The sequence below is a fragment of the Carettochelys insculpta genome, chromosome 4 (genome assembly GCF_033958435.1).
Source record: "Carettochelys insculpta isolate YL-2023 chromosome 4, ASM3395843v1, whole genome shotgun sequence".
Taxonomy (NCBI): domain Eukaryota; kingdom Metazoa; phylum Chordata; order Testudines; family Carettochelyidae; genus Carettochelys; species Carettochelys insculpta.
This window is the reverse complement of record NC_134140.1, coordinates 101,291,635-101,315,945: the sequence shown is the minus strand read 5'-3', so window position 1 is coordinate 101,315,945 and position 24,311 is coordinate 101,291,635. Positions and strand designations below refer to the sequence as shown.

Below are 24,311 nucleotides of genomic sequence, written 5' to 3'. Positions count from 1 at the left end.
GTATGTCTGTAAATAAAACAATTCAAAGCCAAGAAGTCTTTTGTCTTTTATTGGTGGGTAACAGACCAGACATTAGAGTATGGTCCCTTCCATGTCTACATACCTCTCATATGCAGACCAGACCAGCAGGGGCTTTTAACTGAAGTGGTACAAAATTGTTAACAATATTTTCATGACATTATTGCCCCTTTATGCCAAGCAATGTCACACAGCTGAAATTTGGCTTCTCCACAAAATTCTACAAAATGGGTTGGGGTTTTTTTTTCATCTAAAACATGTACCAATCCTCACATGATTTTTCGACAAAGTCACATTTACTAAAAATATGTCAGTTATTACTGGGAAAAATAGCAAAAATTGGCAATGCTTTTGAGAAAATGTGCCCACACTTTGCACTTGTAACAAAATGTCCAAACCTTCAAACTTAACATTATTTCCATTACGTTATAAATATTGTGCAGACTTCTAGTTCTAACTTCCCCATGTCAGATACTTGGTATATTAGGTTAATTGTAGGATTTTCACTCACACCTTCTGAGTTGAATGATTTGTCCCCCATCCCTTACTTCTATGGTCCCATTCTACTTCCTTATACTTCAGTGGCAGCTGTGTCACTGCAAACATGCTGTGATTTAGAGGACATACTACCTTTCCTATGACTATAACAAAGCAGCTCTGACCAGAATGCACAATGCAGTATAAGGATGAATGGAGTGCTGAGATGACTTATGACATCAAACTGGCTACCAGGCATTGATGCTATAAAAATTCCCAGTAATATCAACATAAAAATACAACACTCAAAAGAGAATATCCACACACATTCATCTGCCTATTTCATTTTCATCTTCTGGTTCAACCAGCCTCCATTCCTCAGGCTTAAGAACCAATGAGAAATTTGCCTGCAAAGGACTGCAGGACTTAGCAATAATGACCTCAGCATAGAATATTTCCTGGGGAAATTAATGACCAGCTGGAATTTGTGTTTATCTGAATTTCAGGCTGTCAACTCCTAGCCAGTCATTATTACCCAGGAAATGCCAAGCTACTGCCATGGCTATTGCTTAAGATTTACAACTATGGGCCCCTGTGCAATCCTTATGCAATAGGTCATACACAAGAGACATCTACACAGTCATCAAGGATCAGGTCTTTCAGCCCAGCTCCCCCCTGCAGCCCTTTCCCCAGGCAGTGATTTTGACTGATGAAACAACATGAAGTGGATGTAATTACAGCCCCTCCCACTTTGTTCCATCTCCCTCTCCATAAAGCTATGGAGAACTGTCTTTTTTTCCAGTGTACAAAGGGTATGGAATTATTCTGTGCAACCTCTCTGTAGTCAGCTTCCTGCTTTCGCAGAACTGCAGTGGTTTTACTGTGTTTGGTGCCTTCTGTACCTAAAATGGGGGTGAAAGCTTTGTCCCAAATACATGCCCTCACCCAAAATGATGAGAGTTTTACCCCAGTGCTGTGAGTCTTTTCAGCACAAGGTACGAGTATCTGAGTTTGGATTACAACTCAGGTATTTCATGAGGGATGAACTCATAAGCCATCAACCCCTTCCTAAGCACTTTATGGCTACGTCTACACGTGCAGCCAACATCGAAATAGTCTATTTCGATGAATAACGTCTACACGTCCTCCAGGGCCAGCAACGTCGATGTTCAACTTCGACGTTGCTCAGCCCAACATCGAAATAGGCGCAGCGAGGGAACGTCTACACGTCAAAGTAGCACACATCGAAATAGGGATGCCACGCACAGCTGCAGACAGGGTCACAGGGCGGACTCAACAGCAAGCCGCTCCCTTAAAGGGCCCCTCCCAGACACAGTTGCACTAAACAACACAAGATACACAGAGCTGACAACTGGTTGCAGACCCTGTGCCTGCAGCATAGATCCCCAGCTGCCGCAGAAGCAGCCAGAAGCCCTGGGCTAAGGGCTGCTGCCCACGGTGACCATAGAGCCCCGCAGGGGCTGGAGAGAGAGCATCTCTCACCCCCCCAGCTGATGGCCGCCATGGAGGACCCAGCAATTTCGACGTTGCGGGACGCGGATCGTCTACACGGTCCCTACTTCGACATTGAACGTCGAAGTAGGGTGCTATTCCTATCTCCTCATGAGGTTAGCAACTTCGACGTCTCGCTGCCTAACGTCGAAGTTAACTTCGAAATAGCGCCCGACGCGTGTAGACGCGACGGGCGCTATTTCGAAGTTGGTGCCGCTACTTCGAAGTAGCGTGCACGTGTAGACGCAGCTTATGTGTGCCTACAGGTCAGCTCGAGACAAAGAGTAAAATGTATCTGGATATAAGAGCAATCTTTTAAATTGCTTTATGGGACATTTATGCTTGGATTAATCTATGGCAATTACTGATTGAAATTAACTAGCCATGTATCTTCACTGTGATTGGTCTTGGCAAACATGGATATATACGGTAACAGAGAGAAAGCCGTGCTAGTCTATATACTATCAAAACAAAAAAGCCTCGAAGTAGCACTTTAAAGACTAACAAAATAATTTATTATGTGAGCTTTCATGGAACAGACCCACTTCCTCAGGTCATAGCCATACCAGAACAGACAGAACAGACTCAATATTTAAGGCATAGAAAACCAAAAATAGTAATCAAGGTTGACAAATCAGAAAAAAAATCATCAAGGTGAGCAAATCACACAGTAGAGGGGCTGGGGCGGGGGCAGGGGCAAGTCAAGAATTAGATTAAGCCAAGTTTGCAAAAGAGCCCCTATAATGACCCAGACAACTCGCAACCCAGTTCAAACCACGTGTTAATGTGTCGAATTTGAAATTCGACACATTAACATGTGGTTTGAAGCGGGATGTGAATTTTCTGGGTCATTATAGGGGCTCTTTTGCAAACTTAGCTTAATCTAATTCCTGACTTGCCCCCCCCCCGCCCAGCCCATCTACTCTGTGATTTGCTCACCTTGATAATTTTTTTTCTGATTTGTCAACCTTGATTACTATTTTTGGCTCTCTGTGCCTTAAATATTGAGTCTGTTCTGTCTGTTCTGGTATGGGTATGACCTGAGGAAGTGGGTCTGTTCCATGAAAGCTCACATAATAAATTATATTGTTAGTCTTTAAAGTGCTACTTTACTGCTTTTTTGTCTGGACATATACAGTATTGTGACCTTCCTTCAGAATTTGTTTCTTTAGCTTAATGTATGTGCCAAATGAGCAAAAATATCAAACACATCTGTTTTTAAGAACCTTTTAAATCTACTCAAGTTGGATCATTCAGAAGGAGACCTGATCATCCCATTTACCAGTGCAATTCTTTAATGTATATATGACTGTGCCTGGGAAAAAGGTAGAGTTAGGTTTGCAATATCCCTTAAGTTTTCAGACTACCTCTCAAATGTAGGGGTTTAATTCAACTTCTTGATAGTAATCTTTTTTGCAGCTGAATTTACTTTATCATTATCAATGGTAGTGATTCTGTAGTGTTTTCATTGTCTCAGCCACAAGTTAAGAGGAGGATTATTTGGAGGTCACCCTCTTGCCCATTCACAATCAAGTGGACCACCACTCGTCTTCTTCACACAGCATCAGCCATCTCATCTCCCATACATGATTGCATAACATGCCTGTGATAACTAAAGCAATTGCTTACAGGGATAAGTAACATTATAGAAAGAACATAATGTAATTTTAGCTGCTTTTATTTCTGTTTGGCAGCTGGAAACAAGAAAAAATGTCAGCATAATGTGACTAGCTAGGAAATGTTTCCACAAACCACCAGGGATTTATGGAACACAGTGTGAGAACTAAAGGTGGCTGAGAACCAGAATTCCAGTGCAGTGAAAACTTCTGAAATTTAAAGTAAGTTTGTGTTCTAGAACAAAGCAAAATTTCAAAAATGTCCAGCAGAAAAGGAAATCCCAAATGTCATTCAAAAAGTCAAAAAGGCATTTTGGTTAGACATTTTTCAAATGTTTCCATGGATCCTTGAACTCTTTTCAACCATCCTAGTCCTAGATGTGCTTGAACAATTTTTATAGCAGGGATCCTGAGAGCCATTGAACCAGACTGCAGACCCTGTATATAATGGAAACCACTTCAAGTACCTCCCTCCTGCAGCCCTTTTTCCAGCATCTATGCCTAGACCTCCAAATCTACTACACATTTTAAAGAGTTTGTGCATCTGTCTGCCTGTCCATCTGTGAGTCCATTTGTTCAAGAACTCCTCCTCAATAGTAAGAGCAAGGACCACCAAATTTGGTATGCAGCTTCCTCTTATCCTAACTTAAAGCAAAGTGAGGTTTTGGAAGTGCCAATGTAACTGGCCACAGACAGACTCAAAGCTGGTACTTCTGGAGCAATAGTGCAAACACCTCTACAGCTTGAACTAAAGGCTTAGAGGACACTGATTCTTTGTCTGTGAAGTAGTCTAGGTACCACTACATGGGACAGTTAACCACACCTAGGTGTGTTGGTTACCCCAGGACCAAGGAATGTGCATACAATGCAAATGTTTTGCATAAGGGAGGCGTGTAATGGGAGGGAGAAGTATTCTCATGAGTGATTGCAGGAGGTCAGCAAGCAGCAGGGGACAGTTATACTATTGAATGGCCATAGGGGCAGCAAATACCCCAGGCTTGGGAAGCCCCAGCCTGTTCTGGGGAGCAGCTGCTGGCCACCACACAGTCCCTGCTGCCCCAGACCACTCCCAGGCCACCATGCTGTGCAGCCCAACTTCTTCAAAATACTCCCCAGGAGCAGCCACCAATCACGTCACATGCCTCCTGCTGCCCCTGAGGAGAAGCCAGCCAACAGGCAGTGTCACCCCATCCTTGGCCATCACCGGGGAGAAGCCAGCAGACAAGTTGTGCAGCCTCACTGCCCCAGCCGACCTTAGACCTGGGCAAGGCCAGGTAAGTCTTACAGTAATGTTTTAGTTATTATTATTTTTGAGCACCTTGCTGCCTGTCAGTATCAGTGAGTGAAGAAATGTGCATCACTCTACTTTTCTACCCTTTGTTCCTCTTCCTTATTTTCAGCTCTCATTTCCCTCACTCTGTGAATCTCCTGTCCTCTGTGCATTTCTTTCCCTGTAGAAACCCTCAGTTCCTGCTTTCCTGTGGGCTTCACTCCCTCTCCCTTATCCTTTCTAGAAACCAGAATGATCAGCAATGAAATAGTTAATGTTAAACATTATGTTGTCACTGAGCTTCAGAGCTGATAATCAGACAGGGTAGTTTACACCTCTATGGGCTTGTCTACACTACCACCTTCCTTCGAAGGAAGGATGGTAATTAGGGTGTTGGGAGTTTACTAATGAAGTGCTGCGGTACATACACAGCACTTCATTAAGCAAATCCCCCCTGGCAAATTCAAAGTTTTAAACTTCAAAGTACCAGCACGCATCTAGCCACGGCTCACCACCGGTACTTCGAAGTGCCGGGGCAACTTTGAAGTCCCTTTACTCCTCAAAATTTTGACGCGTTTAAAACTTCAAAGTTGTCGCAGGGGGAATTTGCTTAATGAAGTGCTGCGTATGCACTGCAGCGCTTCATTAGTAAACTCTCAACACCCTAATTACCATCCTTCCTTCGGATGTTGACAACCTCAGGAAGACAGAACTGTATCAGTTAGACACAATTCACAGTTAGAGGTATCAGAGAGGTAGCCATGCTAGTCTGTATCTTCGAGAACAATAAGAAGCCCTGTGGTACCTTATAGACTAACAGATACTTTGGAGCATATGCTTTCTTGGGCAAACACCTGCTTCGTCAGATGCAAGGTTTGGAAGGTCATTTAGAAGGTCATCTTTGCAATCATGAGGGCTAGAACTCATCCTTTTTCAAAATAAACTCTGCAGTCTGCGTATGGCCTTTGAGCCACATCAGTGTTTTAAGCAGACGAGATCTGACCCTTGGGTCACATTTTGGATTTCCTGCTGTAACAGCTGTGCACTGGTATTATTGACGTACTCATATTTGAGATTAGGCAAGTGTATTTATTGATATGTTGTCTAATCAAACCCTTAGGCTGTGGCCACACTAGCCTCTCCTTTCAGAGGGGCTATGGTAATGTGGCACTTTGGGATATGCTAATGAGGTGCTACCATGAATATGCAGTGCCTCATTAGCATAATGGCGGCTGCATGCTCTTCAAAACTGCTGGTTTTGAAACACATGCCACCCATGTAGCTGGAAGGCTTTTCAAAATGACCCCCTGATTTCTAAAGTCCCTTCTTCCCAAAACCAGATGGGCGGCATGCGTTTCGAAACCGGCAGTTTCGAAGCACGTGCAGCTGCTATTATGCTAATGAGGCACTGCATATTCATGAAAGCACCTCATTAGCATATCCCAAAGTGCCACCTTACCGTAGCCCCTCTGAAAGGAGGGGCTAGAGTGGCCACAGCCCTCCAGATTTCTAAATCCTTTTTAACAGGGGCTATGTCTACACTACAGAGATCTTTCAAAAGAAGCCCTGCCAGAAGATCTCTTCTGAAAGAGCTTCTTTCAGAAGAGTATGTCCACATACAAAAAAGCAGATCAAAAGAGTCATCTGCTCTTTTGAAAGAGTGGCTGTGTGTACACTAGCATTGTTCTTTTGAAAGAGGTAAGAAAATGAGGGAAATTGAAAATGTAAATGAGGTGCAGATTTACATATCTAGCACCTCATTTGCATGTTCATTCGAAAGAGCTTCTTTCTTAAGAGGAAAAGCAGTGTAGATGCGGCTCTTTCGAAGGTAACCCCCATCTTCAAAAGAACACTTTTTACCATAAAAAAAGGGAAGAAGCGTTCTTTCGAAAATGGGGTTTACTCTTGTAAGAGCTACATCTACACTGCTTTTCTTCTTTCGAAAAAAGAATATGCAAATGAGGTGTCAGATATGTAAATCTACACCTCATTTTGCATGTATAGTTTCCCTCATTTGCATGCCTCTTTCAAAAGAGCAATGGCAGTGTAGACACAGCCAGAGTGCCTACACAGCCCCCACTCTTTTGAAGGAATGGGCCAGCGATCGAAAAATCAGGCGCCATGAGGAGCAGAGCATCAACACACATTTTCTTTCAAAAGAAGCTTCGAAAGGGAACACTCTTCCTGAAACAGGAAAGCAAGATCGATTTTGAAAGGAGCGCCGTGTTCTTTTGATTTACTTTCCAAAGAAGGCTTTTCGTGTGTAGACACTTTTCTGGATCTTTCAAAAGAGCCTCCTTCTTTTGAAAAATCGTTTGAAAGAACTCGCTAGTGCAGAAGCAGATAGGATGTATTCAGAGTGCAAAAGATTCTCCTCTCAGGGCTAAAGGAAATATTTATTCCTTTCTGAGGCAGCCCAAATAGTCTCTGACCAGGAGAAAGAACACCCACATCAGATCTATGGGCAAGGCCAGGGGACCGCAGCTCCGCACTCCTGGAAAGGGTGGAGTCTTGGGCAGAAGAAGAGGAACCGGTACATTTCCTCCAAGCCCTCAGTGCCGCCTGGAGCGTGCTGCTTGGTTCTCTGGTGGCAATTTAAAGGGTTTAGGGATCCAAGTAGTAGTTGTGACTGGGAGCCCTGGACCCTTTTGAAATGTCGGGCCCCGGGGCAGTTGTCCTCTTGCTTTCCTCCTCTTTTGCATTGGAAGGCCTGTCTCTGACAGGCTCCCATCCTGTCCTCTACTTCTATCTTCCCCTCCATCTCCAGGTCATTCAACCTTCACACAGAAAATGAAATCAGAGAGAGTCTCTAAAGAAAGGAAGAGAAAAACTATCTACTCAGAGCTCTCTGGACCTTTCTCCAGAAGTTTGCTTCAGTCACTTGCTGCACATGCTGTCAAAATGGCCAGATCAAGAAAGGCCCATTGGAGAGCTAATTTTAAGTGTTTCAAATAGCAGGGCTTTGAAAACAAGCTACAGTTACTGTGCGCACCCATTAGCTGCAGCGATGTTTGTTTCTGACTGCCAAGGGAGTTTTTTCACCTGGGGAAGACTCAGTATATTTGAAGCTCAGAATTTTGTTAGTATCCTCACATTATCACATTGCTCTAAACTAGAACTCATTGAATGCCTCACCTGATAGCGTGTTGGCTGACTGAGAATGCTGTTAAAACTGTGCGATTCGAAAAACCTTGAGTTAGACTGAGTGAAGAGGTTTAACTAGGAAACAATAAAGCTAAATTAGAACATATTCTTTGGAATTCTCTTTTTTCCATACAACACAGAATAATATGGCAGTAACCCATCATTTCAGACTATTGTTTTCAGAAAATATTGAAAATCATTTGGGGACAAATTCAGCAAAGCACTAAGCATGAGTTTAATTTTAAAAATATGTTGAAGGCCATCACTTTTCAGCAAACCACTCAAGTGTGTACAGGGTTGTCCTCCCTGGTTAGGTATCATCGGGAGCTGAGTGGTCCCAGACCAGGGATTTTGTCAGATCAGGAGAGGTCAATACTCCCCTGCTGACTTCCAGCCCTTGCTCCCAAGCTCCCCCTTCCAGCCACCACCTGTGGTTTCCCAGTTCCCCTGCCCCCTTGGCCCCCCACAAATTCCTGTTCCCAGCCCTGGACATGACTGCCCACTCCATGGCCCAGCTGAAGCTTCTTGGCCATGGGCCACTGCTGGCTCCACTGCGGCCAGCCCAGCTGCATCTATCCTGCAGCTGGTCTCCCAGCAGGCGCCCTCTTTCAGCCACTGGGGCTTTCTGGTCCAGCAACACCCCACGCCTGCCAGAGGCCCATATGCTGGAATTTCTGGGGGAGTGGCTTTTTTTTTAAATGTGGACTGCCACCCCACAACATCTGGCCCTGCTCTTCTCCCCCTACCCTTAGGTCTCCAGCTGCCCCCCCATGTCCCCTCCAGCTGGCCCTATCCCCCTCTACATCCCACCTCTCCAAACAGCTCCTCCAGCCCACCTTCACTAGGCCCAAAGATCCCCCCACCACTCTCACTCAGCCAAAAGACCCCATGCCCCACCCCTGCTCAGACTGACCCCACAGCTTGAAAACAGTCCCCCACTCAGTCCAAACACCCCACCCCTGCTCAGACTGAACCCCCTCCTTGCAAGACCCCAACAACCCCCCCAAACACAGTCCCCTACCTCCTGCTCGGACCAAACACCCCCCTTGCCAAGGAACTCCCCACCCCCACCCCACCCCAACTTGTTCTAAAGCTTCCCCCTCCCGCTTGGCCCAGGAGGGGGAGAATTACCTGGGACGGGGGCAGGGGGCAGCAGTAGCAGCAGCAGCAGCAGCAGCAGTGTAGGAGATCACCTCCCCATGGCCTCCCTCTCCCCTCCCCAGCACCTCGCAGCACTTCAAGTCGGCCTGATGCGCCCCAGTTTTCTGTGAGCAGCTGGGATGCCTCCAGCTGCCCAGAGGGGCTCAGCGGGTCTGGAGGCAGCAGCAGAGCACTGCACATGAGTATGAGGCAGGCCACTGGAAAGCGATATCCTGTGGCTGCTACTGCTGCCTGCCCACCCCATGCTCTGGTAATTCCTAGCTAAGCTGGTCGGGGAGGGAGCCAGGGGTTAAGGTGGCTGCAGAGCAGCAAAGAAAAGGGGCAGAGAAAGGGTGGGGTGGCCCACTGTGCGAGGGAACGTTCACACCCCTTGTGCACACACCCTGTGTATGAGCCTGTGCCAGACCACAGATGTTGCCAGACCAGAGAGTCCTGGATTTCAGATGTTCAACCTGAACATTAATCATATGTCTAAGTCTTATTAAAGTCAAAATATGGAATTATGTTTTGCTGAGTCATGGCTTTGAGGAATAATTATAATAACAACAACAATATATTTGGAAAACAGCTCAACATCTATTAATTAATATGGCAGTAAACTCCTGTAATAATTATCAGGATCCAAATGCTTAGAGTTTTATATCTCTGAGCTAGAAAAAGAAGAGAAAAAGAGTTGTGAGAAGATGGTCTTGTGGCTAAACCATAAAGTTAGGGAAGAGAAGATCTGAGACCTCATTTATAGAAGTGGAAATTAGGAGTTACAGCAGTGAAAAAATTGTGGAGATGAGATGAGAATCTGACTCCTGGGATCTATTACTGGCTCTGCCATGAACTTCCTGTGTCACTATTTAAGGCAAGTCATTTAAAAGTGACCAATAAAAATATAGAAACAGATGGTTATACACACACTCTGTTTTGTTGCTGTGAGATGTATAAAGAAAGCCTCGAAGTTTTTAACATAAAAAGACAACTCTGCTTTTTTTTTTCATATAGAAGTTCTGGAGACTGGAGGACGAGTGAAATGGTGACATTACAAGAGGCCCATATCATGAAAGCCCAGTAATTAGGAGGGCAAAGGTTTTATAGATAAACTGTTTCAAACTACTTTTTTGTATGTGTGGGGTATTAATTTATTTATTTATTTACACACACATTTAACTCAAGTGCCCAAAAATATAAAGGTAAAAAGATATTTATGTTAAAGATTCTACACTACTGACAGTTCACAACAAACAGAAGTCTTAGGAATTTCTTCAGCAAAAACAATGAAGACCGTATTTGACATTTCCAATATTTCTTAAATAAAAAGCAACCAAAACATAACTTTTTTTAAATGCCTTCAGTATTTCTGTATACATGGTAAACCATCAAAAAAGGCTACAATCCTAACTCATGATAAATCCCTTGAACATCACTTTTAACCTCTCTGTGCTCCAGTTACTCATCTGCAAAGTGGGAACAATAGCTACCTACTCCACTGGTGTGTTCAAGACTGAATTTATTACTATTTGTGAAGTGCCACAAAGGCACAACTATCCCTCATCCCTGTGAGCAACACAAGTTTTGGCAGCGGAGAAGTGTGGGAAAGGATGTACTGTATAGCTGCCTATCCTTCATCCTAGTGATGAAAGGAATAGTTAGCTTTTCAGAACTTCTGGCTTTTTAGCGCATGAAAACTACCATTGGCATCTTTCTGGAAAAGGCTGAAGATGTCTCTGTTTACTACTTAGGTCATTTCTTGTAGGATTTATTTTTGTTGTTTGTTTGGCTACGACTGATGGTTTTTTTGGGTTATTTATGCTCTTTCAGTTATATTTGGTAAAAAGGCCTTGCTGCCCTAAAAAAATGTAGCCTTTTACTTTGCTTTTGTGCTGCGCTTAAAAGGCATCTGGGTTACAGCACTTTAAAAATAAAATGCTTCCTTAATGATGGTATCATCCTTCACAAGTACAAACTATCCCATAAGAATTAAAGGAAAGCAAAGAGCTAGGAGGCAAACACACTTGTCCAATGCAATGAAACAATTTTAAGACCTACCCTAGACTTGGAATTACTCATTCTGATTTCAATATCTTTCTGCAGCCTTCTCCTCCTGCACTTTGAAAAGCTGATGATCCTCATGATGAAATAGAAAAAAGACTTGGGACTTGGCACAAGACTGAACGGTGGAGGTAATGTTTTTCCATCATCAAAATAAGATAACCAGAGCTTAGAGCGAGCAAACTTCCACTCCACATCACTGTCATCCTGTGTTAGAAACAAAATGACATGTTTACTTTGTTTTACTTACCTTTGGGTTTCATCTAATGCGAGACTCTTTCAAAAGGAGCCTCCCTTACACAACTTCTCTTTTTGTTTTATGCAGAAATTTGATGAACTTATTAGTGTGAATGATTCCCAGTAGTTCAACTGACATGCAGCTGCATTATCAAGTCTATTTTAATTTAATTCCTGCTGTGTCTATTTATGTGGGCTTTTTTTGTCATATTTTGTTGAAGCATGCAAATAGTTTTAGAAAGTGTTATATCTTCACTGACTGAAAACTGAACTATTAAGGTCCTGATATTGAAATAGAAAGTTATTTTAAAAAAGCAAGTACTGGCTGAATCTCTCAAATCTGGAGCTTTCTCATCCATCAATATCTGTAATCCGGCATGATTTTAGTTAGCCAGATGACCACTTATCATGGGTATCACCAAGTTTACCATGGTCCCATAAAGTTTGTTTACAGCCACCAGTCCTGGCTCTCAGCTTTCTGTGCTGTTATTTAGCTGTAATTTACCCGTCAATGTCCTCTAAGAGCTCTGTAAGGAGTGAAAGTGTTGGTAATGTGCTAGAAAATACTGACCTCCTGTGGTCCAGCAAATTCTCTCATCTGGCACCTGTCAGGTCCCGAGGGTGCTGGATGAGAGAGGTTTGACCTGTATTTTCTTTCTTAAATTTAATGCTGAAATGTGGTATCATGCAATTGAGGAAATAACAGTGTTGGCTTTTGGGGAGGTATAGCATGCAAGCTTTTCCACATAGATTAATTCTAACCTTCTTTTGATGGGTAACCAACTATCAGTGGTTTTGTTTTTTTTTATTGGCATCCTTGGGAAGGAATAAGCAAACAGTTGTTGTGCCCAGGCTGGTAAAATCTCCTGGTAGTTTTGCTAGCCTGGACCTAACTGAAATTTTGCAAACACTCTCCAAAGGTGAAAAGCTAGTTTATTTGTTTCCTGACTACATTTAAACCTAAGTAATATGCACTATTTTCAGCATGTATTGGAAATGCACATGCAAAACACATTTTGATTTTTCTTTTTATTTTAAATTTTTAGTCAACTTGATGTTCATAAAAATGCCAAAATTACAGCCCTGGAAACCGAAACCCAGCTTTTACCTACAGAATGGTGAAAGTTTTCCTATTATATTCTACTAGGGTGAACAGAAAGGACCTCTAAATGAGGTTAATGCATAGTTCAGTCCCCATGACAGTATATTTGACTGATATTCTGCTGATATTACCGGCCAGAGTGTCATTGTCAGTCTTTGTCATTGTCATTTTGTCAATTTGTCAATTGTCATTGCCAGCAATGCCCCTCTGCTATATACATCGGACAAACTGGACAGTCGCTACGTAAAAGAATAAACGCACACAAATCAGACATCAGAAATGGCAATGTACAAAAACCCGTAGGAGAGCACTTCAATCTCCCAGGCCACACAATAGCAGACTTAAAAGTAGCTATCCTACAGCAAAGAAATATCAGGACCAGACTCCAAAGAGAAATTGCTGAGCTACAATTCATCTGCAGATTCGATGCCCTCAGCTCTGGCTTAAACAAAGACTGCGAATGGCTGGCTAAATACAGAAGCAGCTTCCCCTCCCTTGGTGTTCACACCTCCAGATCAACTGCTGGTAGGAAGCCTCACCCTTGCTGACTGAGCTAACCTTGTTATCCCCACCTTTGCTCTTGCTTATTTATACCTGGCCCTGCCGATTTCCAAGACCAGCATCTGATGAAGTGAGTCTGTGCTCACGAAAGCTCATGCTCAAAACTTTTCTGTTAGTCTATGAGGTGCCACAGGACCCTTCGTTGCTGTTACAGATGCAGACTAACATGGCTACCCCTCCGATAATTGTCAGTCTTGGCAGTGGTTCGCAAAATTTGGGCACTTGTTTAGAAAGGACTGACTGAGATCATCAATTCCATTTAAAATAGGTCACTCAACAGCCAGCAAATGCTAACACTTCTGATCTGGGCCACATATATGAGCAGATTAGACATTGAAGTCTGTGAGGGTTTAATCACATTTTGTACACAGTAAATCATCTTAGAATTTCCCAAGAAAATGATTTGCATATCATCTTTATGTACTTTCTGACATTACAAAAGCATGCTGATATTCTGATAAAACTGCTTTTGTAAGGCCATACATTAACTGGTATCATAAATAAGCCTCTGTCTTTCTAAGCAACCTGGATTTGACTTTAAACAACAGGGCTATGTCTACACTAGAGGGTTTTTTCAAAAAAGCCAGGCCTTTTTTGAAAAAAATCACAGAGCATCTTCACACAAAATGCATTCTTTCAATATTAAATCAAAAGACCAGCGCACTTCTTCCAGCGGCCCTTTTCCGCTCCTGGATGAGGAAGAGCACCTATTTCTGAAAGATTCTTTTACAAAAAAACGTGTGTGGATGCTCCAGGGGCCCTTTTGTTGAAAGAGGAGTCCTCCATGGTGCTGGACAGCTGGAGCTGGGAGATGCCCTGGCCAGTGTGATTGGAGCTTTATGCTCCCTGCGTCTGGCCACTTTAAAGGTGCAGGGAGCCCCAGAGACCGCGTGGCAGGAAGCTAAAAGCATGGAGGCAGCAAGGAGCCAAGCTGCTCACCACCATGCCCTCACTGCCACTCTCTGGAGCAGAGAGTCCCAACATGTTGGACAGCCTGCAGCTCTGCAACCCCCAGGGGTCCCCCAGAGAGCCAGCCAAGGGATCCCTGGAGCCTGCCCAGGCCACCAAATGTCAGGCCCCATTGTGGACCGAGCCTGAGCTCCATGACCTCCTGGGCCTCCGGCAGGAAGAGGACATCCTTTGTGAGTCCACTGGGAAGAAGTGGAACACCCCCACCTATGCCTGGCTGGCTACCAGCTTGGCAGCCAACGGACACACCGCCCAGACAATGCAGCAAGTACTGTCCAAGGTCAAGGAGTATGCCAGGAGTATGTCAGGGCCAGGGACTTGGGCTGGAGATTAAAGCAGGACCCTCCACCTGCCCTTTCTACAAGGAGCTCCACAGCCTCCTTGAGGGCAAGGACAACTCCCACTCTGCACCCCCCTCAACACCAGGGTGGAAGAGACCCCTGCAGGGATGGAGCCGAACACCAAGCCATGGGAGGAGCAGGCAGGACCACCCATCAGAGCTGGAACCGCCATCAGACCCGGAATCGAGTGATGAGACGCTTGTGACCACCCTGACCTCGGCATCCTCCAGCCAGGCCACCTCAAGCAGGGTATCCCTGGACCTGTTCAGGGGTACCCCCTCCCCGGTAAGTACCTGGAAGGTGGGGTGCCTGCCCTGCTATGGCTAGAAGCCAGCCAACCCTGCAGCTGTCAGCTCCAGCCTAGAAACACCCCAGAAGGCCATGGCTCCAGCTTGTGGACATACCCACAGGTGACAGTCAGCACCTGCACATTGGCACATGGTGGACTATGCCTCTGCCTACAGAGCCTCCCTCCACCACCAGAATGACCTGGCAGACTGGTGCCTGTGGGTGAAGGAAGCAGACCTGGCATGGAGGAGGGAGGCTTGGGCTGAGTTCATGACCCACCTCAGGATGATCACTGGGATTCTAAGGGAGCAAGTGGCCCAGTTTTCTGCCCCAGCTGTCCCTGCCTCCCCGTCCTCTACCCTTGCTGCCCTGCTCCCACCTGAACTCCTGCTGGCCATCACGCTGGGCTTCACCCACTAGCTGATGGCTAGGGCGGGGGCCACCATGCAGCCCCCCACTCCCCCACTGCCATGTCCCCCTCCGCCCTCCTCCCACCGAGCCCAAGCCGCTGCAACCCTCCCATGGCCTTACTTCTCCATGATCCTGGCCCCATCCGTGCCCTGATGGGGACCCTGAACCCAGGGTGGGAGGGGATCTGGCAGCCACTGTGGCTTGCAGCACCACACCCCCTCAGAGGACTAAGGCCCCCTACCCCCATCCCAAGCCCCTGCTCCAAGTTCAGATGCCCCCAGCCCCTGTCCCAAGCCACCCCAATGTATATAGTTAGCCCCCATTCACCACTGTAAATAGTTATTTGCACGTTTCATTTCACAGAAATGTTCTTTGTTTAAGTAAACTGTTTATTTTTTCACAACCCCTGTGTCCGTTATTATTGGTGGGGGTGAGGGGTGTATGGGCAGGAGGGGTCATGTTGAGGATAGGGTGGGGCTGCTGGCTGGAGGACCCAGAAAGGGGTGCTCTGAGAAGGGTCACTGGGGCCCATGGGCGAAGCTCTCCCAGAGGGCCTCCCAGATTGACACCCCATCATGGTGGTCTTGGTGGACAGAGATTGTGCCTGGCTGTTCGTACCCGGGGCCAGCCTCAGCCGGCCACACCAAGAGAAAGGCCTTCTCCTGGCCTTCCATAATGTTGTGGAGGGCACAGCAACCCCCCACAACCTGGGGGACATTGTGCACCCCAACATCCAGGTGCGTGAGAAGACAGCTGAACCAAGCCTTCAGGCTGTTGAAGGCACGCTCAACAGAGTAGCATGTCCAACCGAGGCAGCCATTGTACAGGTTCTGGCTGGGGTCCAGGTGGCCTGCGTACAGCTGCATAATCCAGGGCTACAGGGGCTATGCTGCGTCCCTCCCATGCACAAGGGCATGGTGACCTCTCCGACAATGAGTTCCTGCTGGAGGATGTGGGTTCCCCACCACCATCCTCTGGCAGAGGCTGGAGTTGCAGAAGACCCACACACCCTAGGCCCAGCCCTACCAGCCCACGTAGATGTCCATAAAGCATCGCCTATGGTCCACCAGGGCCTGCACTGTAACCAAGTGGTAGCCCTTGTGTTTGATATAGCAGATTGTGCTGTGGTCCAGGGCACAGATGGCAATGTGTGTGCCATCGATGGCACCGAAGCAGTGGGGGAAGCCAAGGACAGTGAAACCAGTGACAGCCACGTCCAGGTCCCCAACATGGATGACCCTCCAGAGCACGATGGTGTTGATTGCCCTTATGACCTGCAGGGGACAGACAGCAGACACACTCATGAGCATGTGTGGAGATGCTCTTGGCTCTGGCAGGCTCGTCTGCCTCCTCCTGGCCCGCTTCTCCCCACTCCGAGCCCTCCAAGCACTGCCCCCCACATGAGGCCACTCCTCCAGCAGTGTGCCTGGGGGGGGTGGGGCATCACAGTCCCCTGGGGATAGGCCCCCATGCCTCCCATGCCCCCACCCCTTGCACCCCGACTCCAGTCCCTGGAGCCCCTCCCGCCTCTGGGAGCCCCTCCCGCCCGAGAGCCCCTCCTGCCTCCCCATGCCAGGTCTGTGAGACAAGCATGCCTTACCTTCATGAGGACAGCCCTGACAGTTGACTTGCCCATTCTGAATTGCTGTCCCATGGAGCGGTAGCTGTCTGGGGTGGCCAGCTCCCAGATGGCAATGGCTATGCGCTTCTCAAGGGGGAGGGCGAGCTGCATACGGGTGTCCCAGCATCGGAGGGTGGTGGCGAGCCAGCTGCAGAGCTCCAGACAGGTCTCCTTCCTCAGGTGGAAGTTCTGGAGCTGCTGCATGTCATCCCACTTGCCCATCACCAGCCAGTCCCACCCGTCGGAGCTGGTAGGGTAGCTCCAGATGTGCCTGATCGCTCAGGAGGGCATGGTCTGGGCCCTGGGGGGCTGGGATCCTCAGCCCCTGTGGGAGGTCTCTGCCACCAGAGGAGCTGGAGAGTGGCTGCAACGATGGTGGCCAGCAGCCTGACCAGGGTGTTGATGTGGTGCCAGCCTAGGAGCTGCTGTGGGTCCACAGCTGGAGCTACCAGCTTGTGATCCCTGCACCAGCTCTGCTATGCTGTGTGCAGCACAGCTGGCTTCAGCATATGCAGCATGCTGGTATTTAGAAGGGGCCCTTTAAGGGAGCACCTGGCCAGAGCTCTTGGAAAGGCTTGCCAGCTATGCGACCCCATCTGCAGCGTTCCCTGGTCCGTTCTTCCAAAAGAGTGGCTGTGGCTGTGTGGCCACTCTCTACTAACAGAGCAAATCAATTTTTCGATTCACTTTCTGTGTGTGGACGCAATCTTTTGATAGACTTTTCTTGGAAGAGCTCTTCCAGAAGGACTTCTTTTGAAGGATCGCTGTAGTGTAGACGTAGCCCATTAGTCTTCACCAGTTTGCCTTTCTTTCTTTCTTTCTTTCTTTCTTTCTCATTGTAATATTTGAATGATAAGCAGCTAAACTGAATTAATTAAATTCTCAAAGGAAGTTATTTGCTGTCCCAATGAACCCAAAATAAAGCACCTGTCTTACAGATGAAATAGATATTCATCATTTTCAGAAATCATTTCAATTTAAGATAAAGTGCAGGCATTAAAAATTTGCAAGTCTACAGGTGTGCATGAGCGCAACCACTAAGTTTTCAAGTCTCATGGCAATGTACAGCTAAGATTAGAGTCAAGTTTTAAATACTGTACTGAAAACAGAAAAACGGATGCTTACACTTCAGACTGAATAATTAAGCTTGAAACAGCTGTTAAATGTGATTTAGTCATCAGAACACTCTCACAGGAAATTTTTTTCTTATGTCATGCACTAGCACAGTATGTAAACCTAAGAAAGCGAAGCTGAAGTATTTAGCACAGCTATATTTAGTGAAAATGTTTGTGGAAAATGGAGTAGTGAGCTAATTATATTTATGTAATACAGTAAAATCCATTTAACTAGCACACAAGGGCCTGTCCACACAGTAAAATGTACTTTGTTGAGGAAAAGGTGTTATGAAATATTTTAAAGGTAAGAATTAGGGGTTAATTAGCCGTGTTCCTGTGGGGGGAGAGGGGCACAGCAGCCAGGGCCACAACTCCCTTTGAATCACCACCAGAGCAAAAGCAGCACTGAGCTGGTTGCTCTGTGGGGCTCTGAGAGTGGGAGAGGGACAGCGCCACAGTCCAGGTGGCGCTGAGGGCCCTGGCCCCACCCCTTCCACCTGAGGCCCTGCCCCTTCCAGAGGACAGACCCGGACCCCCACACACCCTGCTGGCCATAGGCTAAAACTCTGCTCAATAATTTTGTTATGTCTTGTATCCCATCCTTCATATGAAAGCTTTGCTGTTTGTACAGACCTTACCATACTTTCATGCCTAGACAAAGAAGAGAAGCTACCTTATCTGTCCAGATTCTGGGAGGTCCCAGAAGCTTGGCTGGTTTGCCATAGAGAGTCAAACAGACGAACTTCTTCTACCATGTCTGCAGTCCAGACAAGACTGGCAGGTATTAAATGACTGTAGAACAAATGCAGTCAGGGATCATTATGCTACAATACTTGGCTGCCAAGCATAGAAAGAAGGATGAGGAGATTCCGATTGGAATTTCATTCATACATTCACTGTAACTGGTACTGCTCCCATCCAGAAAAGGGTTGAAATTTGATTTTGTCTGAATTCTTGTTTGAACCCTGGGTTTTTACTGGACTATATCAATGTGTAGAAACACATTTATAATACAGTGTGATGCCATTCACAGACGTAAACTGCACGTTGACAGGGTAAAGCACAACTGTCTAGACAGGCCTTTAAACATGGTTCTGGGTACCAAATTCCTGTCAGTGCAGATCAGTCCAAACTGTTTTGGAAAAGAAACATTTTGGCCTTTCAATGCTGGCCAGCCAAACCAGGATTGAAAAAGAAAGTTGAAACCACGTTCAAAGAATTTTTTTTTCCACAGAGTTTTCAAAGTACTGTTCAGTAGGGGGTAAATTGGTTGTTCTCACTTTAAACTCTACTTTATAAAATTTTATAGATCATTCCTGTCTAAAGTTGTTTGTGAAATAAACCATTATCTCCTAGCACAATGTTTTCCGGTGAGCTTCTTTACCTGGGGTAGTCCTTTACTGATACTTATTTCCATTAGAATTTGTCTATTAAGAGGTTTATAGTGCCCTTTCAGAGCATAAAGAAAGGAGAGATACCTTAGAAAGAGACCTTACCTCAATTTCTTGGTATGAGCTGTTGATCATGGCAATCAGCATGTTCAGCAGAACAACCACCATTGTTACATTGTATATTCCATACAAAACATAGCCAATATTCTCTATGAATTTATGATCATATTTGAGGACAACTGAAGTCACTTCAGATAAACCAAATATTGACCAGAACAAGGTCTTGAAACTTTCTTCAACGCTGTGTGAAAGAATGAGGATTGTTACTAATCATATAATCATATAACTAAATACACAGTTCTTATGACAAATGTACTAAGTAATAACCTTACACTTTTGTCTGTCATTTAGTTTTTAAAGGTTTGTAAGGAAGTTTAGTGTAGATGTTTAATCAAAACAAAAACACAAAAATTTTTCCCATAGAACATTCAATTTCTTCTGATCTTGATTTGATCAGAGTGGACATTAAGGGCACTTAATACATCACAGACTCAGCTATATCTATACAACAGAACAGCTCTCCCAGGACAGTCCTGCTAGCATAGTTTTTTAATACAGACCCAGACTACAACCACAGAATGAATTTCTGTCAGGGTAAAAATGCCACCCCATCCCCGCCTCCAGACAATGTTAGCTAAGGACTTTTCAGTCAACATAGCAGCAATTTACACCCAGGATTTTGTTGGCATAATTACATTGGTCAGGAGTGCGGGTTTTTTTTTCCAAGATTCAGGCCCCTCCTGGGTAACTACTAAAATTTTGTATTTTGTTTTGCTTGAACATAACCTCATACTTACGTTGTAAAAGCAGAGTTTACTTTAGCTCCAAGATAGTAGGAGTAGAGTATGAACATCCCAATCATAAATGCAAGGAATACCATTATAAAAAGGACCATAAACTTGAAAATGTCCTTTACAGTCCTTCCAAGAGAAATCTGCAAGGGTCCAAAGCTCTCATTTGCAGGCAGGATGTATGCAATCCGAGAGAAGCTAAGCACAACAGCTATTGCATAGAGACCCTCAGATATTATCTGTGGATCAGATGGGAGCCATTTGTCTCTGGCTGGAAGGCATGAAATAAAAGGGTAAATAACTGAGTTTGTTACTTATTACTATGTTTAAAAATATAACTATCAGCTGGGAATTGTCATGCACATATCTGTATCTAGTAAGAAGAAACATTTGTGGAGTCTAGTAGCTGACACTGTATGTATTACGATTAGTTTTTGAGTTATAAATAAAAAATTGAACTGTATGCTTTTACAGTGGAAGTTATAATGTAAACAGACAGGCTCTCTTCTAATAGTATGTGTGTTTACCTCTCTATTGAGAAGTATGTATGAAAATTGAGGTTATACCCCATCATAGTATGAATTTTTATATTACATATAACATTTACAGATTCTATAATAATTAAAATCACATCCAATATTTGTATCTTTCTGTCCATCATAAAATCTTCCCAAAACAAAACTGACACATAGTAGTATTATTAAATATACCCTAATCGCTATTTCTTTTTATTATTTAATTTGTTTAGGTATCTATAACAATTATACAGGAATATTAATCATTATTCAGTCTTTCCTTTGTCCGGGCTTACATCCCAATCCATTTTTCTTTCACAATAATTATTTCTTTATGTTGTATCATTGACTGAAAACTGCTGCTTTAAAAAGATATAACCACACATAAAAATTATTTTGTATGTTAAAATCATGCAAAATATCCATAAGAGAGTAATAAAGACATTATTAACAAAGATACTAAAATAAATCTACTATATATTTTATAGTGCATCTGTCTGTCTGTCGGTGCTGTGTTTGTTCAAAAATTCCTCTTAAACTGCAATAGCGACTGTCATGAAATTTGGTACGCAGCTTCCTGTTACCCTAATTGAAACCAAGGTCAGGGTCTGGTTGTGCCTGGAAAGTGGGAAATGCCTGAAATCCCAGAACATGGAAAGGGAAGGGTACCACCAGGATGGATGACATATTTCAGATTCACCACTGGGGGCAGCAAGTGCAAGGAACAGCAATATGGTGGAGCGACCACTGGGGGCAGCCACAGCAGGAAAACAGTGGCCATATGGAGATGAGATTCTCCACCTGGCCAGAACAGGTAAGTGCATTTCTAGTCCAGTCCCTACCCCCACTGCTTGGCCACAGTGTCATGCAGGGGGAGCCCAGCTGCCTCCACGGAAATCCCCAACACAATTAGCCCCCAATCACTTGCATAAATCATATCCTTTCCCCTTTTCTTTTCTAAACAGAAAAAAAAATATTTCACTTAAATATCCAAGCAACGCTGGGCAACTTGCTGGTATTTAATACAAATAATGTTTTTCAGAGAAAGTATAATAGTGAATTATGTAGTATTAAATACAATATTAGTATTTCATTTTCAATAACATGTTAGTAACATGCCCACATCACCAAAATTTGTGGGGTATTTTTGGTCACTTGTTTTTTAATTCAAGAAATGGAAAAGCTAGTAATTTATTAGGGGTTATTATATGTAGTATTGAATCAGGAGCAGTGTATGAAAATTGATGGGGAGGGTTTTTTTTTTTTCACGGAAAGCTAGCAGGGTTGGCTGAGGAACTTCTGTAGCAGAGAGAACAAGTCCACTTGGGACTAAGCACACAAAGGACACTTGCTTTCAGCTTTGCAAAACTTAAGGCAGGAATTCCTAAACTTTCTGCTGCATGACTGCATTTTCAAGTCTACTGCTTCCCTTGACCTCCAGCCACACAGAGGACTCATTTTTAAAATGGCATCCTCCACACAGGGTAAACTCACATGTTCTGAACATGTGAGGTCATGCCACATGGAGAATGCATGGTGTCCTCCACATAGTGTGACCTAGTATGCACAGGGCATACAAGGTCACACTGTGCAGAGGGTAGCATTTTGTAACATCGTCCTCCACACACTTAGGATTGCCACAAACCTATGCCCTGATGGAGCAACCCTGCTTCAGATTGTGACCCACAGTTTGGAACTGCAGTAACATAATGTATAAGTGCCTTGTCCCCTCATGAAATCCTAATTCAGGTGCCCATACTCCTTGTACAATGCATGGGAAGAATTAGGTGCCTACATTTGGGATCTCCAAAGTCACCAAACTGACCGAGCAGCCACCTAAGGTAGCTAGTAAGAAATACCAAGGTTGTGTCTAAGCCCTGAGCCTGAAAAGGAGTCAGGTGCCTAGTTCAGAACCAGGTGGAGGTGACTCTCTCTATTCTGCATTCATGACTATGAATCCTTTCCTGGAGTTAGTCAACTACGCAAAGTCACACCTTTCTCACCACAAAAACAAACAAAAAGCCATAAGAGAGAGGACTCTTCCCCTGATACCCATCAGCCCAGTTCAAATCCCAGTTCTTCCTGATTCAGAGCAAGGACTTTAACCCAGATCTTCCAGGTGAGGGTCCAAGCTAATATGCTAAGGTAGTGTTGGAAGGATTAGATTGATTTTACAATACACACACAAATGTACAAAAATATTTCCATTTATAATAATCAAAATTTACTGATAGGCAAGTAAGGAAAGTGCTGCTTGAGAACTTAAGAGTTTAAGTCAAATAATTCAGACTTGTGAATTAGGCTTGTTACAAATAGACTAGTGAATGAATAGTTAGAAGAGAGATGATACAGTGATTTAAAGATATTTACTTCGTATATTTTGACATCCAATGTTGACAATTTGTTTTAGTGATTTATAAAGATTTAACTCTTTGAATCGCAACATCTATGGTCATTAAACTTCTCTAACCCCCACATAACTTCATGCAACTATGAAAAATTTAACAAGATCAAAGTCTAAAACATTTCTCAGAAATAAACATTAATACTATACATCAAAATTATACAAAAGAGAAATGGAATTTTGCCCAAGCCTAGAGACAGGAGATTTTGGGATGGGTTTCTCAGGCTGAGAAAGAGTCTCTATCCCAGTGACTAGCGCATTCACCTAGGAGACCCAGGGGCTAGTTACTGTTTAGTTGTGAGAACTGGGTTCAAACCTCTTCTGTCTGCGAGGTAGAGTGGGGTAGTTAGCTTGTGTCTAACACATCCCCGGAGAGCGCTCTAGCTACTAGATATAAGGAGGGTGGCACGAAACCCTCAGCTTTGCTTTGTGTGGGGCCCAATCCAGAAGGTGGCCTTTAAACTCATGTACCTGAAGAGACTCCAAGACAAGGTAAGAGCCTCATCTGAACATCCCACTGAGGCTTAGGAACTGAGCTGCTCAGCAGTGTTGGGATTTAGGCAGTTTTGTGCATGCCCACCAACAGAAATACAGGCATCTTCAGGGCTAGGTGGCAGCAGGATAGAGGTTTTTGATGGACCCTTTTACGGACTTAGGAATCTAAAGTGGCAATAAGGCACCTAAATTCTTTGATGGATCTAGCCCTAAAGGGTCAAATTTAGCTCTAGCACAAGCAGATATAATTGCATGGACTTCATTGTTGTGCCTAGATAAACCTGAGTTGAATTTAGCCACATTTTGTTTAGTATTGGTATGTCAGAACTTCATTTGTTCAATGGATGGTCACAACAAATACTGCTTTAAAAGTGTAACAAATAAGAATAAGTTGGTAGAAACCTTAAGGCAAATATGAAAACTGGTAATTGTAAGGGGTTTTATTTATGCCTAACAATCCTAAAAGCTATCCCTTTAAATAAGTGTCCACTAGCTAACAACTTGAAATTAACATTCAGACTCACCATAAGTAAAATACTCTATTTCAGGTGGAAGTGTGACTTCAGAGAGGTCACTCTCCTCAATGTAATTGTCCACATATCGCTGTGCTTTGGTGGCCTGCAGAAATGCTAGCAGCCTGGCTGTGAAAGCAGCAATGAAAATGGACAGCATCCCAAAATCCAGAACATTCCACAGCTGCAAAATATATTCCCTGGGTCCTTCTAGCCAGAGCTCTTTGCATTCTGACCACATCATACCTGCAACAAGAAGG

At 44.5% G+C, this 24,311-nt stretch overlaps 1 protein-coding gene across 3 annotated transcripts in view; it reads right to left on the bottom strand.

Moving 5' to 3' along the window:
- The window catches only part of TRPC3 (transient receptor potential cation channel subfamily C member 3), a 63,680-nt gene that overhangs the window by 2,745 nt on the left and 36,624 nt on the right, over positions 1–24,311 (bottom strand). For 2 of the 3 annotated variants that reach the window (XM_074991947.1, XM_074991948.1), the window contains 5 exons: positions 24,064–24,297; positions 20,132–20,396; positions 19,380–19,575; positions 11,236–11,445; positions 8,029–8,112 (listed from right to left, as the gene is read on the bottom strand). In XM_074991947.1, the coding sequence (XP_074848048.1) occupies positions 8,029–8,112; positions 11,236–11,445; positions 19,380–19,575; positions 20,132–20,396; positions 24,064–24,297 (989 nt within the window). The remainder of the gene's footprint in view (positions 1–8,028; positions 8,113–11,235; positions 11,446–19,379; positions 19,576–20,131; positions 20,397–24,063; positions 24,298–24,311) is intronic. The other variant, XM_074991949.1, reaches the window with a different exon arrangement.